Raw genomic sequence first — 16,866 nt, forward strand, 5'->3', positions numbered from 1 at the left:
TTATGAGGAGAAAAAAAATGGTTCATGGCCAACTAATTTCATCTCTGCTATTTACCTATTTGTGGGAAAATCCAATATGCCTGCATTGTTGGATGCTCGTTACTAGTTTAAATATTTATGATTATGTGAGAAACAGAAAACTAAGAAAAGAATAGAAAAGGTATGTGAATTGATAAATGGATTAGTCGACAGCCTCACTAGATATCCTGAGAGATGGTGGACGGACCAGATCTATAGGGACCCTACCGGAAATGTTGTCTCTCATACCAGACGGGGTATGGAGACTTTAGATGTTTTCGCGCTCATACCGGATAGGGTATGGGGACGACCCGCTTCACCCTCATACCGGACGAGGTATTGAGGTTTATCGTTTTGGCACCCATACCGGACGGGATATGGGGACGGCCCTGGAATTAAGTTGTTAAAGTAAATGGTTCACGTGTAGCGGGGATCCCTATGGATCCCCATGGTAGGCTGATAAAAGAGAAAATTTATTGCCTGATGATTGAAATATTAAAAGTATGACATGTGTTATGTTACAGAGTGCGTATGATTTCATGATATTATAATGTTATTGTTTTCATAAGTTGTTTTCATGAATCTCACCGAGGTAAGTAGACAGTAAAGGATTTTATCATTGATAAATGAATTTGTTATAAATTATGCTCCATTGGTCGTTTTTGTTTTCTACCAACCTTTACTTCTGTGACAGTGAGATAGTGTGACGTCTTTACTGAGCCAGTGTAATTCATTCCTTACTTAACCATTTCAGATTAGGAGGACTTGGTTCCCGAGCCCGTTCCGCAGGAAGACGGCGAGTAGATGCCTAAAGATTTTATAGTTTTCCTTATGGTATTCATTTCTAGTATTTACTTTAGTTAGCTTATTCTTTCATACGTTTAATACGTTTCGGTTATTGTGTAAGGGATGTTAATCATAATATTTTATTTCGCTTCCGCACTCAGAATTTTTATATATACGTTTCTTTTTAATTTCCGGGGCCGTTACAGAAGACATCATTGTTTTTAGGCTCACATTTAGAGAAGAAACGATTACTACATTGTACTAAAAGTACCAAATATTATGTATGTTAGAATGCAACATATGTATAGGAAAATTTATAAGCATGGAAGACCTTAAGCAACCATCAAACTAACGACAGATAAATTAGAAAGAAACACCTAGAATAGGGAAATATATAATAACTCATCCAAATAGGTTCTACACCTTAAAGCTTTGAGAATTAAACTCCTAGAAATAATCTTCAAATCCAAATCTAAGTCCAAGATAAAGTTAGGAAGGTCTAGATGGAATTTCATAACTAATGTTTATCTTTTTGTGTTTTAATTTATTCTACAAAATATGTTAGAAAAAAAAATGATGAGCTTATATTTTAGCAAATAAAAAACTCAAACTAGTGAAATCAAACAAGTTTAAATAATTATAATAAAAGAAGATTAAGTATATAACAAAAGAAATATAATAGTGAAATTATTTTTCTTTTTGAGATAAAAAGTATAGACGGTATATATAAATGCCATAGCACCAAAGGGGTGAAATCGATGTACAAAAGATATTTACATCTCAGTTAAACTATTTATGACATGTCCGGAATACTTCACCCTATACATGTCATGCCCCAAGAAAATAGAGCCAAAATAATGATACCAGTTGCTTTTAGTGTTAGAAATATCATTATCCTTCTCTTTAAAAGCCTTTTTATTTCTCTCTTTCCACACCACACAAAGAACAATCAACGAAATGAGTTTTATACATATCTTCTTCCAAATCTTTTCCTTAACCAAACTTGGCCCAAGCCAACTAATACACAACAGATCATCGACCATAGACCATAAGTTACATACGATAAGACACCATAAGAGTATATAACCGCAAGTTTTAGCTACTCGTTTACATAGTAACACATACTTTGTATTATTCTACTCTTCTCTTTATATTGTCAATGGTCAAAATACACTCCCTCTCTGCCTCCCAAGCGAAGAAAGTAATTCTTGGCGGAGTGTGGACTTTCCAAATCTATTCATAAGGGAACACTGTAGTCTTGTTCATTAGAATCCATCAACATATCATAAAAATATTTTACAGTCAAATGCCCATCTTGCTTTAGTTTTCACGACAAAATGTCTCTATTTGAAGTCACATGAGCATAGGAGAGAAGTTGAAGTAATGTTTCATGTTCCTCAACCTCCTAATCGTTCAAATTCCGAACCACATCCACATTCCACACCTCCCCTAACCCCCTACCTCCATAAGCATCCTCCACTATAATACTTTTACTCTTAGTAATAGCAAAAATGTGTGAAAACTGATCTTTAAGCTTCCAACTCGATCTAGTGATTGACCCATAAACAAAGTTTGTCTCCCTTTTTCAACTGCCACTTGAGATAATGAGAGAATTTTTCACTGTTTACACCAATCTTCCTCCATAAGCTCAAACCATGAGAACAAGCCAACGAGCACCAAGACTCACATTCCACCCATCTCCTATACAGGGCATTGACCACTCTTTTCCATAACCATTCATCCCCCTTCAGATACTTCCACAACCATTTATCATGCAAAGCCATATTCATCTCAACCATCAAACGAATGCCCAAATCCCCATATCTCACAAGTTTCTTCACCTCTTCCCACTTCACCAAGTGGTACTTCGTTCTCCCCTCATCATCCTCCCAAATGATGAAGGTGTACACTATTGTTTTGTTTGCAATCATGGTTAATGGGGGGTCTTCTTCTTTTTTCAATGCGTTTAGAGATTTAAGGCAAAGAGACCTTTTATCTTCTCTTTTTTTTAATCATTATCATGAAAGCATTGAATAAATTATTAGAAGGGGTGAGGGAAGTAGAATTATTGAAGGGTATAGAGGTGGGAATAGGTGATCACCACATAGAGATATCACACCTATTTTATGCTAACGTTAATTTAATATTTTGTTAACCCGATGAAATAATGATATTGAATCTTAAATGTGTCTTTTTGTGCTTTCAAGCTACTTTTGGGCTGAATATTAATTTGAATAAATCTGAATCGGTGAAGCTAGAGGACAATGGTGATGAAAACATACTTGCTACAGTGTTGGGGTGTAAGTAAGTGAAGTTTTCTATCAAGTACCGTGGGCTCCCTTTAGGGGCTAAGTAAATATGTGAGAACTTGGGACACTGTGATCAAGATGTTGGAAAAAAGACCTAGCGTAGTAGAAAAGAAACTATTTGTCTAAAGGTGGGAGGTTAACTCTTATCAAAAGTACCATCATCAATCTATCAATATATTTTTTATCTACATTAACTATTCAGGTGAAGATTGTTAAAAAGTTGAAAAACATTCAATTTCATATTCTATGGAGGGATGATGAGGGATGCTAGAAATAACATCTGATGAAGTGGAATGAATTGAAGAAGCCAGTGGCAAGCGGGCCTATCCTTTTTTGATATAAACAAGGCCTTGTAAGGGAAGTGGTTGTGGAGGTATGCTATAAAGGAGAATAGGCGTTCGAGATTGAGGCCCACTAGGGTGGGCTGGTTAGGAGAGGGTCTGATTGTAAGATGGTGAGGCCTCATGGGATGGGTTTATGGAGGAAGATTGGGGTGGGGAGACATTAATTCTTTGCTTGACTCCGGAGAAGAATGGGGTAGGGAGACATCAATTCTAGGATTGCATCCAGTGGAAACTAGGGAAGGACAACAACATTCGCTTTCGGAATGACGAGTCAATTAGGAAGAGTAATCTTAGGAATCAATTCCCTAGAATATATGCAACAACCCATAAGAAGAATATGATGGTGAAGGAGGTGTTTAGGTGGGAGGATGGTAATAGAGGGGGGAGCTTGAATTTGTCTAAAAACCTTAATGATTGAAAGATTGAAGAATTCGAGGTATTACTTTTACTGATGTCTAATGTGCAATTGAGTGATGATATGGATAAGATGGTGTGGAAATTGAATAAGAATGGGTTGTTCACTATCAAATCTTACTATATGCACTTGGTAAAGAGAGATGTGGATAACATCAATTTTCTGGAATCAACAAATATGGAAGGTGAAGGCACCACAGAGAATTGCATTTTTCGAATGGGATGCGGGTCGAGAATGTATCTTTATCATTGACAAGTTGATGAGAGTGGTTAAATCTTGTAATTACATCCTGTTTTTGTCCAATGGTCTATAATATTTAGTCTATGGTGTATAGCATTCTGGACATTAATTGGGTGATTATGGATACAGTTAGGGATGAACTATGAGCGTGGGGTGGGATATGTAAAAAATAAAAAATTATAAAGCTAATTTCACTTACTATTTTTTGGGTGATTTAGAGATAGAGAAATAATAGAGCATTTGAAGGGAGAGTAAGAGTGTTGTGTTCCTTGATTAAGAATTGAGTTACCAAGTGATTACCAACAAAGTCGTCTTCTAGTTAAGGATTAATGTTCTTACTACGAGAGCGACTTATTTTGTGAAAATTAATTACAGTTCATCAAAGGGAGTTGTTACCTTGGATCTAATTAAAGAAAGCTCTAATCTTGTACTTTATAATAATATTCTGACTTATTTTTATTAATATCAAATATACCCCTTATATAGAGGTTACAATTCTTATTTACGAATGTTAATCTAATTTGAAATCTAAATCTAATTAGAAGTACTCTACTAAAATATTAAAAATCTTACATTATATAGGAATTAAGTACAAATAGAAAATATATATTATTTAAAAATCTATTACTAATTAGAATTCTAACTTATTTAAAAATCTAATACTAATTAGGATTCCAACTATTTAAGAATCTAATACTAATTAAAATTTCATATTTACTTAAACATCAATTTCCTATTCTTTTGCGTTTTCCATGTTTGCATCCATAACATTACCCTTCCTAGTTTTCAAGCTTATCCTTAAGCTTGAATTATGGATATAGCTGGCTTGTTGGTCTTTTCTTGTTGCTCAGGACCAGTGTTGCATTCAATCTTAAGCCAAAACAGTAGTTTACATTGGTGATCCGGAACAAACAGCTCATTGCAGTTATAATAGAACCCCTTTAGTCTCATTTTTTTTCATCTCTATTCTTGTTAGCTTGTTTATAAATGGAAATGAAGCATTATCAAATTGTGTTCGAACGTTACTGCCTTGTGGTGTTTTCTGAGCTGAATTGTTTGGCTTGGACACGGACTAAACATGGTCACTATAATTGTGTTTAGTCATATCCCACAACTGTTGTTTCCTTTCAAAAGCTCTGGTCATGCTCATTGCGTCATATGAGTGGTTGGTGACTGTATCTCAACTTCCAGCCTGATTGAATCTACTAGACCTGCAGTAAACATGTCAACTTTTTTGTCTTTGCGCACTTTATGGGCAAAGGACAAGAGTCTCTGAAATTGTCATATATTGTCCTCCACTGTGCCTATTTGTTTCAGGTTGATTAGCTCTCCTAATAAATTGTTCTGTAGGGGGGGCTAAACTACAATGTGCAGAGTTCAATAAACTGGCCCCATAACATCCCTGTCTCCTCTTATTGCAGTTTATAGTACTAAAGTTAAGCATCGCCTAACAAATAAAAATTTTCCATTAAGTATAAGTACCAAGAGGGCGCAAATCCATATGCAAAACTATTATATGTTAGTGACAATATTGACAGTTCTCCTAAATCCTTCATGGAGTACAAAGGTTGACCCATAACTAAAAAACTTAAGATATCCAACCACCTCTCTCTAAGTTTATCAATAATCTCCTCTATCCTATCAAGTGTTTTCCTATTTCTTTCTTTTTACACTACCCAAAAAACTGTAAGGGAAATGAGCCCTAAATGTTTTTTATAACCAGTAAGACCCTTCTAAGCCTAAATCTCATCTATTACAGTATCAGTCATAACCCAATTGAATCCAATAATCTCATATGTTATATACCACAAACTATATGAAATGGGGCATATAAATAAAACATAGTCACAAGTCTCCTCTACTCTCTTGCATAAATGACTTCAATTTACCATGATCTTCCCCCTTCTCACTAATTTATCCATAGTCAGAATATATCTACAATCTACTTCCCAATTGAAAAAAGTAACCCTAAGAGGAGCATTCACCTTCTAGATTTGTTTGAACAGAAAATTGATCTAGATAGGCTCTTTCTTGGCCAAATATTTATAGAAAGACCAAATTGTGAAGTTTCCTGTTGTAGTAAGGGTTCAAACTGATTGGTCATAATTTCTCGTTTAAAGATATTGAAGCCAATAACCTCAAGAGAGATTTATATTTGTTTATTTCTCGATCATTGAGATATTGCAATACCTCCACGTACCAATCCCTATGTCCTCTACTATCGTTATATGCCTCTTTCGTATAAATATTCTCTATAGCAAATATCTATAAAAACTTTCTCTCAATGGAACTCTTTTAAGCTAAAAGCCCATCCAAAAGCCAATTCTCTCCCATTGCCAATCCTCCAATTGATAGTTCCTGCAATTCTTCCTTTCCCATGTATATCTTTTCCACAACCCCTTACTATGTGGTCTAGCGAAAAATCTAGAGTACCATCCTCTATTCACTGTGCCAAACTACGCCTCTATAACCCTCCTCCATAGAATGTTTTTTTCTATCATAAATTGCCACATCAACTTCAACTAAAGTGCGTAATCCATCCAACTACAAATTTCAAACCCAATCCTCCCTGGCACAATGGTTTTTTTATCACATCTCAAGCCACCAAGTGATTGATGTTAAGGCTTAAACTGCTTGAAAATGAAGAATGACACATAAGGTTGAATAGTGAACTTTCTTCTGGTTTACAAACACCAAGGTGTTATCTGTAAAAGATAAATGTGTTACTTCCTCATATGTATCTCCTTCTCCCACCTTGATTCCTTTAAATAAACCTACCTTCCAAACTCTCAATAACAACTTATTCAAAGTACCCATAGCAACAATAAGCAATCGGGAAATTATCTAAAAAATAATTAGCAATAGGGGAGATAGCGGGTCTTGTTGTCTAAGACCTACATTAAAAAATGATGTTGGGCCCTCATTCACAAAGACCGAGAATAATGTTGTAGTAATGTAAAAACTTATCTTCTTATGTTATTTATCATCAAAGTTTATTTGCGCTTGCATAAAATCAATAAATCATCAATTACATGATCATAAGACTTTTCAATGTCAAGTTTGCACAACATCCCATCTCTCTTTGTGGAAAGCAGATCATCCACAACTTCATTAGCCACCAAAGCTGCATCCATAATTTGTCGTCCTTTTATAAAAGTATGTTGACATTCTTTTATCACTTTACCCAACCTTTTTACCATTTTCCTGGCTAACACCTTCTTAATAGGTTTGTATAAACAATCTACTAGATTTATTGGTTGGATTTCCTTAACATCCACCACTCCATCCACTTTGGCAATTAATACCAAGAATAAGAGTTAAGAGATTTCACAAAAGACCCGCCTCGTGTAGTTCTTTGAAAAGCTCAACATTATCCTCTTTCAATAGATACCAAAATTTTTGCAAAACGTCTATGTTAAAATCGTTGGGAGCAGGGCCTTAATCCTTTCTACAATGCATGAACCCCTTATAGATTTTTTCTTCAGTGAATTGTCTTTCTAATGACTTTCGATTCAACTCATCAAACATGTTGAAATTGATGTCGTCTAATTTAACTCTCCAATCGTACTCATTAAAGTATAATTTGTAATAAGCATCCCTAACCACTTGCCTCAAACTCTCATTGTCTTTCACCATTCTGTTATTAATCTTTATCTTCTCCACATAATTGGATCTCCTATGGTAATTAGCTATACAATGGAAAAATATTTGCATTTCTATCCCTCTTTTTTATCTAATTGGCTCTTTTCTTTTGCCTTTAAGGTATTTTTTCTATCTGTAGTCTGTTGCTAGCTCCAACTTTGGACATTCCTATTGAATTTTTGATAGACAAAGCATCTCTGGCTTCCATCTCATCTATTACTGCAATTTCCTAGAATAATAATTATGTATTGGTACTTTTCCTCTGTTCCTACTCTTTACACCATTTCTTTATATCACACCGCCTTAAACTTTTGTGCTACTCCAAACTTGGCCCTTGTCGTTCACCTATTACCCTTTGACTATTTTTCAACCTTTTCGTAAAACCCATTAAATCTTAACCATTTGTCCTCAAATCTAAATGGAAAAGGGCGCCACTTGATCCCATCCTATTCGAGGTATATAGGAAAGTGATCGATATGACCATTTACAACAACTTTTGGCACATACCTGAGGCTTGAAGTTGACAAGAGGTTGACACCAGGAATCTATAAAAACGAGAGCACGCCAGACTGCTTCTCTGACTAGACCAAGTTCACGTACCTCCTGTGAGAGGTAAATCCCTAAGATCCAGCATATTAAGGGTCTCCTTGAGTTCTTCCACACAACTCCTTGAAAATTGATCCCCTCTCCTTTCATGTCTATCCAAGATCATAATGTTTATTAGCATCTCTCTAAAATTCTCACTACCTATCGAATGTTTCTCTCTATGCACTTCCCCTCGACTATCTTCTTCCTCTCTACCAAACTCCTGATCACTAATTGTTACATTCTGAAGACGGGTGACCAAATTTACGCCCAAATGTGCGATGAGCTAACTCCAGATAATTCATTCTGATATAAAGGAATTCTTTTGATGTTGTTTATAATGGAAAAAAGTTAGATGGATTAAGAATAGGTGAAAACGGGTGTGGAAACAAGGAGTCCATTACTCTAAACAAAAATGAAGTTACTTGGATCGTTAAGGCACTTAATGATTTTTATTGGCACAAAGGAGAAAAATCATAGGGGAAAAACTACAGAGGCCATCATCATCATTATCTTTCATGGTTCTGATTTGGAATAGACAAGGCCAAGCATTAGTTCTTTAAGAAGAAGAAGAGAACTCCACTAAAACGATCTTTATCCTAGATGGATTTGAAGCAAGAGGTTGGTGGTGCCTCATGAAATCAATTTTCGAGCTGGTGGAGGTTCCTCTTTTGAAACCTTTCAAAAAACAGTTTGAAATGGAAAGACCTAACTTCTCCTACCTAATTAGTGAGACTTTCATCATCTCTTCGATCAATCTCTATTAGCCAAAATGAAAAGGTAACATTCATGTCATGCTTGCAGTGGCATAGAGGAAATCTTTCGTGGCGGTGTTACAGTCTGTTGACCCGGGTCCGTCATTGGCAGAAAGGTACATACTCGGCTAATAAATAAAATTCAAACAGCTCGACTCTCAAAATTTTGCTGACACAGTGACTAATCCTACCATACCCAAAAGTTGCTAGTTTCAGAAGAAGATTGTGGGGTCAACGATTCATACCAGGTCAAGACAGAATGGGCCTTAGATTCAAAATGAAAAAAAAAGTATGAAGCCCATACTCTATTGGGTAGAGAAAGGAAAATAAATTGATCAAGCTGGCCCGAGCAAATGCAATGGGAGTGGAGCATAAAAAAGGAAATTTCTTCTGTCGCACAGACCACCAACATCGGAAAGAAGGGTTCCTTCGTAAACCCACCTTTAACAGAAGGAAGGGGGCTCAATAATTTGAAAGACTACAATCCTCCATTAACTACGAAGGAAGAAATAAAAAGAACAAAGAAAATAGAGGGATTTCAATTTCATCTTGATGATTGACAAAATTCTCTCTTAGAATGTCAGGGGTTTAAATGACACTCATGAGAGAGGTGTCATTAGAGCATGTATCAATAGATGGAAAATGTCCATCATATGTTTACAAGAAACAAAGATGAGCATATTCAACGAAAAATTCATTAAAAGTCTTTGGAGCATGAACGACATAGACTGATACTCTTTGTTGACCAAGGGATCTGCTGGTATGGAGGTCGGGAGCTACTCAAGAATTTCTTTTTTTATATGAGAAGCCGTGAAAGTCGCATCCTTACTCTGGATAATTTAATGAAAAAAAGAGATAATTTATGTCAACAGATTCTGCCTTTGTAAAAACAACCTTAAAACTTGTTATCGTCTTCTACTCGGTTGCTTTGTTTTTCATAATCTTTGGTCCATTGTCCTCGGCTTTATGCATCTATCTTTGGTCATGAAGGCTCGATTACAGCCCAGCTACTTGCATGGGAGGACATTAGCAATATAAGAAAAACTCTCAAACTCATCCCCCTCACTATTTTTGAAGTCCTCTGGAAAGAGAAAAATAATTGTGTTTTTGAAAGAAAAAAAGTAGATTTTAGTATCATTACTTACAATTGGTTTCATTATTTTGGCTCCAACATTTTGGGGCATAACACTGAATGTTTAAATGATCTTGGTTTTATTGTCGATAGTTTAATCGACTTGTAAATTTTTTATAAATGATTGGTGCCCCTTTGACACGTTTACATCAATACATACCACACTTTTATTTAAAAAAAAATCGTAGTGTTTATTAACATAGTGATATTTACACTAGTAATATTATTGTCTTTCAGATGTGGAAAGTGAAGAAATCTCCGAGAATTATTTTTTTCATATGGGACATATTCTTACCATTAACAAGTTGATGAGAAGAGGCAAAACCATGGTTAATGGTTGCTATTTGTGCAAGAAAGCGGCCGAATCTTGTAATCATATCATTCCTTGGTGTCTATTAGTGTATAATATTTGGATTATGGTCTACGGACCGCTAGGTATTAACTGGGCTATCACGAATACAGTTATGGATGACCGTTGGGCTTTGGGTGGAATTTGGAAAAAGAAGAAAATTGTAAAACTTATTCATTTAATTATTTTTTGGGTGTTGTAGAAAGAGATGAACAATAGAGTATCTGAAAAGTGTGAGACGTATAAGGTCAAAATTAGAGATAGGTGGATACATGTTTTTGGGTCTTTAATTCTGGGTCATAACATATATGGGTGGGAGTATTTTGGTAAGGTTATCAACGTTCTAATTGAGATGTAAAGATTTTGCACATAAGTGGCACTGCCTTGGTGTTGTATACTTAAATACTCATTCTTTTTATCTCAAAAAAAAAATTAATGTCCTTTCATGTCTATGAAGGGTCTCCTTGAATTCTTCCACATAACTCCTTGAAATTTGACACCAGTAATATTTATTCACTTTATGTTTCATAAGTTAGTACTATACTAATTCATTATAAAATAAAACTAATAATTCATTATTAATAAATTAATGATTCATTGTTTTAAAAAAAATTATTTTAAATAGTTTATGTTTGTAGAATAATTTTTGTTCTCCTTTTCCTCACCATTATACTGGACTAATTAATAAAATATTTGTAAGAAATATGAGATGATGACAAGCAAATTAATTAAAACATTAGTATTTAAGATAGTACCATAAATGTCTAAAGAAACTATATATAATGATCGAAAAATAGTGTCTAAGCAAATCTCAGCAAATCTGAGATTTCGATTTCTTCTAAGTAAATCTCTTGAAATCTAAGATTTCGATTTCTTCTAAGAAAATCTTAACAAATCTGATATCCCATTTTCTTTGTCACTAAGTTTATTTAATTAGGTCGCTGGCAGCTTTCAAGCCATTCACATAGTTATAACTAACAGCCTATGTTCTTTTTTCTCTACAACAACAAAGAAATTTTCTCTTTACTCCCAAACTTATTCATTGGAAAAGGTAGAAGGAAAATTTGTGCTCTATTCTTTGCAAGATTCGATCTCCATTAAGACAATAAGATACTGCTTCTGTACTCGCCAATTCTAAATACTGAGGATTTCTTATTGGTAGGGTATAAATGTTTTTCTCTAACTTTGATCTCTTGGTATTGATCGTCTTAAATCCTTTTATTTTTAGATTCTATATCATTACCCCATCTTGGGGTTTAGTGGGTTAGGATTATGGAATGTTCTCATTTGACTTTTTCCTCCTCTTTTAACAAGATATTATATCTTATTATTTCTTATATTGCTATCATAATTGTATAATCTATGTTGTGCCTTGTTCTGGTATAACCTTACTTTGTTGGTCACTAGTGGGCTTTATAAATCACAATTTGACAAGTTAATTTGTTACATTTAGCATTGTGAATTGTCTTGCTTTGATATTCTTCCCTTGCGTAATTAATGAGAGGAAACATACAAGTAAAAATTCTCTTTGTGTATATTGGATAACTAATTTCATGCTTTTGATGCTCAGTTACACTAGTGGTTCATTTATAAAAGGCTTCTTTTCTATGAAATTGCTTTGCTCAAGAAGGATTCAAACCTGAAGTATTGATTTCTTCTCATAAGCTTCTTTGGAAAATAATGAATGTCTTTTTCATTGTGAGAGATACAATTGAATTTTTTCAAGCTTTATTGCATTGAGAGAGCCTTTCTTTGGGAGTCTTTACAACATTCATGTGTTGGGACAAATGGTTTGAAGAGTGTCATATAAAAAGTAATCCTTAGGGCTGTGTTTAGAACAAAGGAACATCACTTGTGGAACTCATTAGAAAACCACACTTTGAGTGATTAAGGAATAATCAAAATCCTGATTAAATGATAAAATTGACATCCAAGAGAATTTTCTATGAAATCAAAACAATCAAATTTTGAATTCCATGAAAATCTATAGAATCTTAGAGTTCATTCTCTTAATATTACTTGGAATTTCCTAGGAGGTCAACTTTTATTATCTTTTAATAATATTTTCATTATCCCATAGTCAAACTAAGTGTAGATTTTCAAATAAATTCAATAAATAGTTAATTTGTTCCAAATATAGTGAGTCTATTATTTATTTCTTAGTGCAAAGTGTTCTTAATTCTCTCCATATAATATGTTGCCGAAGAAATGATGCAAAATTGAAAACAAACTTCTATACTCTTCTTTATTTCAAATGTTTTGTTTTCTCTCCCTCTCTCAGTTTCTAGTTTTGTGGGAATCTAGAAGGGAGGGTCAAATGAGTACCTGTGCCCTCATCAATGTATTGATTTCAAAATAAAAGGATTTTACCTTGCAAATGCTACAAATTCACTATTCCATTGTACACATTTATTTTTCATTGATGCCATGGAGAGTTCATCATTTAGCTTCAGTGTGATATGAAACTTGCTTTTCTCTATAATACTGGAATAGTTCCTTTAGCTTAAGAGTGGTATGAAAATTGCTTGTCACCATAATATTGGAATAGTTTGTGTAGCTAATGACATTTTCTTTTTAAAATGTCTAAATCATATAATAAAGCAGACTTCAGAAGATTTCATCTCTTTTATGCAAATGTTGGGAGAACAAGTGGTGCACTCATTTGGAAAGGAAAATGTCAACATAGAATGTGAAGATAGACTAAGCAACTTACCGGAAGATCTTCGCAAACATATTTTGTGTATGCTCCCTATACGAGATGCGGTAAGAACATGCAGTTTGTCCAAAAAATGGAGGTACACTTATGAGTCTCTTCCTATTCTCGTATTTAATTCCTCCCAATTTGCTGGTGCTGAAAATAGACCCGATCATATTGTGGAATTCATAGACCAGATGCTTCTGCATCATGATGACTCAGATATACCAGTCATCAAATTCAAATTATGTGGAGGAAGAGTACTCATCCCTTTTAAGCTTGAATGGGTTGATTTTGCTTTAAAGCATAATGTTAAAGACCTTGTCATCGAAACCTCTTTTTATGAAGAAATAGGGTTTGGCCCTTGTGTTTTTTCCTCCGAAACATTGGAAAGATTTTCTTTCCTCATGGGATGCTATATTGTTAGATTGAACTCGTCCATTTATCTTCCCAATCTTAAGAAGTTACGTCTTGGTGGTGTCATTTTTAGTGGTGAGGATTTGATTGGGGAATTATTCTCGTCATGTCCAGTTCTGGAATCTGTAAGATTGTCGAATTGTGAACTGTCTTTTCTAGAGGTTTTGAATGTTTCTGCTCTCAGACTCAAACATCTTCAAATAGATGATTGTGATGGGCTTGATGACATTGAGATTGATCTTCTTACCCCAAGTCTTAGATCGTTTATATGTAGAGGAGGTCTTGCACAAAACTATCATATTAGGGACAGCCCTTCTCTTCATTATGCAGATATTCAAGTTCGAGAAGTTTATAGAGATCATATGAGTATAGATATTCTTAGCCGCACTGCATTTAAGTTGCTGACTGAACTCCGTACTGTTACTGTACTGGCTTTGGATAATTTACCTTGGGAGGTATTATGCTTTATCCTTATCTTATAAGTAGTGATTGTTCTTTTTTTTCTTTTCTTTTTTGGTAATAACTTGTGTTTTTTTGCTCCTGATTAATGGATATTGTGTCCTCTTAGCTTTCATTTCAAAAGATACAAGTAGCTCATGATATTCCTTGGTGTTGTAGCTTCTCTTCTACAAGGCCAGTAATTCGTGGACATATGCAAATGAAATTACTTTTTGCAACCTTAACAAGGTCTATCTGTCTATCTGGCCATCCAAAAAACATATACAGATGATTTTAATCTTTCTCAGTAGAATGCCGAATGTACGTAATGTGCACTTTCTCATGCTTGTGAGTTCCTAATCCTTCAATCCCTTGATATTTACCTCATATTTTTTAGCCACTAGTGTTTGGGAACAGCTGGTTTTTAATTGTTAAAATGTGTGCTTATCGTAATTGTTATTATTATTTTTTTCTTTACTAAACTACATAAAAAAATTGTGCAGACACAAGAACAATCTTCTTTTCTATCCACTTTGGAATGGAGCTCAGAAAACCTTGAGGCTGTTGGGATGCCAAATTTTTTGGAATATATTTACATTAACAAGTTTGTCGGACATGAGATTGATCTTTACCTGGTGAAAGTTTTACTTGAGAAAGCAAAAAAATTAATGAAGTTGACCATTTCTACCTTATGGAATGATACCGAAGCTGATGATGGAAGCAAGTATAAGATTATTAAGAAGTTATTGGCATTTCCAAGAGCTTCAACAAAAGCAGAAGTACTTCTATTGTAACTTAATTTCAGTTGTTAAAAAGAGGTAATAAAGTTTGTGAAACAATTAAGGGGTTTGTTATTGAGTTTCTTATGTTTGTATTCAATGATATACGCTTACTAATATTTAGTTGCAAGGTGGCTCGGTTAAATTTTTTTTTTTAACAGTGTTATAAAGTAAACGTTACTACTTATTGCTGGGAATTTTTCCATTAGGAAAATTAGGAGTATCAATACTGAAATAATCATGCTTTTGCAGGCAACACCATTTTAAGGCCAACTACTGTTTCTTGCTAGTAGTTTGTGGAACTGGAAAATTGACTTCGTGGTTGGCTACATTTTTAGTGTTTTGATCCTGAGGAGTAGATAATCATATGTTGGTTAGCTATAATTTTTAGGTATTTTTGTTTTTCTCGTTGTGGAATGTTTAGGTATATAACCACAATAAAACATTTTTTAACAAAGAAAAAACTTTGTTAGAGAAGGGAAGAGATTTAGGTTTAGAAAGGTATCACTGGAGGGAAGAAACATGCGAGTCTCATTCCTCTTACTATTTTTTGAATGGTGTGGGAAGAGAGGAACATAAAACTTTTGAGGCATCTGAAGATGACTTTGATATATGGTTACAGACCATGAGTTTTTTTTTTATAAGTCATTATCTTTATATAATGGAGGATTAGGGACCTTATTGATATTTTGATTGATATATAAATATGTTTTGTACATGAGTTGATACCATCTTGGTGTTTGTAAGTTAATGAATTTTACCATTCTTTTTATTTAAAAAAATCAAAGGAAAAACTTTAACAAATTAAATTGCTATAAACATCATATTATTTCACTGTTTCTTTTGAGTTATTTTAAAGAATTCACTTTCAACTGACTTCATTTGTATTTGTTTACATATTTGCAGGAAAAGTTCAATAAATCTCTATTGGGTTCCTGTGTGGAGAATGACAATAGTTGGTATTTTACATTGACAAAAAAATAGTTTGTCTCTTTTTTCTTGTATTTCGGGAGATTCACATGCCCTTGAAGAAAATCAAGAAAAAAGATAAGGTTAACTTAATATGTTAATGATTGTTTAGCCTCTTGATGAAAGCGATGGATTCTGTCTTAAATAGATAGATGTTCTACTAAAATAGTAATTTTATATAATTATAATTATAATATAATAGTTATTTTTTAATTAATAGTTTAAGAATTTTATAAATACCTTAGGTATAATAACCTAAAGTATGATAAATAAAATTTATTTATTTTTTTCAAAATCTATATGATATTATAGTTAAATAAATCTATTTTAAGGTTTTAATTTCAAAATTTTCTTCAAACCCTAAAATAATACAATAAGTTGGGTTAGTATCTATTTATCCAAGTCTACCCTTATCACCACCTTAAACAACATCGGAGCCTCGTCATAGATAAGATTAGAGATAGAGGAAACAGCGGTCGGCGGCAGATCAGACCAAATCACGCTCAAGTGGCGACCAGCCTGATGCGACCTTGTGAACCTGGAGAAGACAAATTGCACATGACGGTCGGCCTTCTCTGTCCATGTGTGGAGTTGCTCCGATAAAAGCAGAGCGACAACGAGTGATCGGAGATGCAGATCTGCGTAGCGGAGAAGCAGACCGAATCCATATCTACTTAAAAAGAGCTAATGGTGCTCGAACTACAGCTGGGAGAGAAGAAACACTGGGTCTATGCACAAAACCATAGCAAAATAGAAATCACGCGTGCCGGAGAAGACGAACCAGCACGGCAGCAGCCAAGTTATGATAAGCTCGATCCGAGGCATTTCTGGGTAGTTTTCAGCCTAATTTCACCATATCCATGCTAGATTTGGAACCACCAGCGTTTTCTGTAGTGTTTCAGTGACTTCCGGTAGTGGTGTGTGATGGTCGGTGTGGTAGTTCCGGCAGAGGTGTGTGGGCGACACGTGGCGGTCTGGTTGAGGCACATGACA

The 16,866-nt window shown here is 34.4% G+C and overlaps 1 protein-coding gene across 1 annotated transcript; it reads left to right on the forward strand.

Annotated features, from left to right (window-relative positions):
• Positions 1–13,209: 13,209 nt before the first annotated feature.
• Positions 13,210–14,919, forward strand: LOC148240126 (F-box/LRR-repeat protein At3g26922-like). Its single transcript, XM_088212079.1, has 3 exons — positions 13,210–14,142; positions 14,256–14,324; positions 14,629–14,919. Exons 1-3 carry the CDS (start codon positions 13,210–13,212, stop codon positions 14,917–14,919), a joined length of 1,293 nt encoding a protein of 430 aa, XP_088068205.1.
• Positions 14,920–16,866: the final 1,947 nt, after the last annotated feature.

Source organism: Carica papaya, chromosome 9, assembly GCF_054855325.1.
Source record: "Carica papaya isolate Zhongbai chromosome 9, ASM5485532v1, whole genome shotgun sequence".
In the NCBI taxonomy this organism is placed as follows: Eukaryota; Viridiplantae; Streptophyta; class Magnoliopsida; order Brassicales; family Caricaceae; genus Carica; species Carica papaya.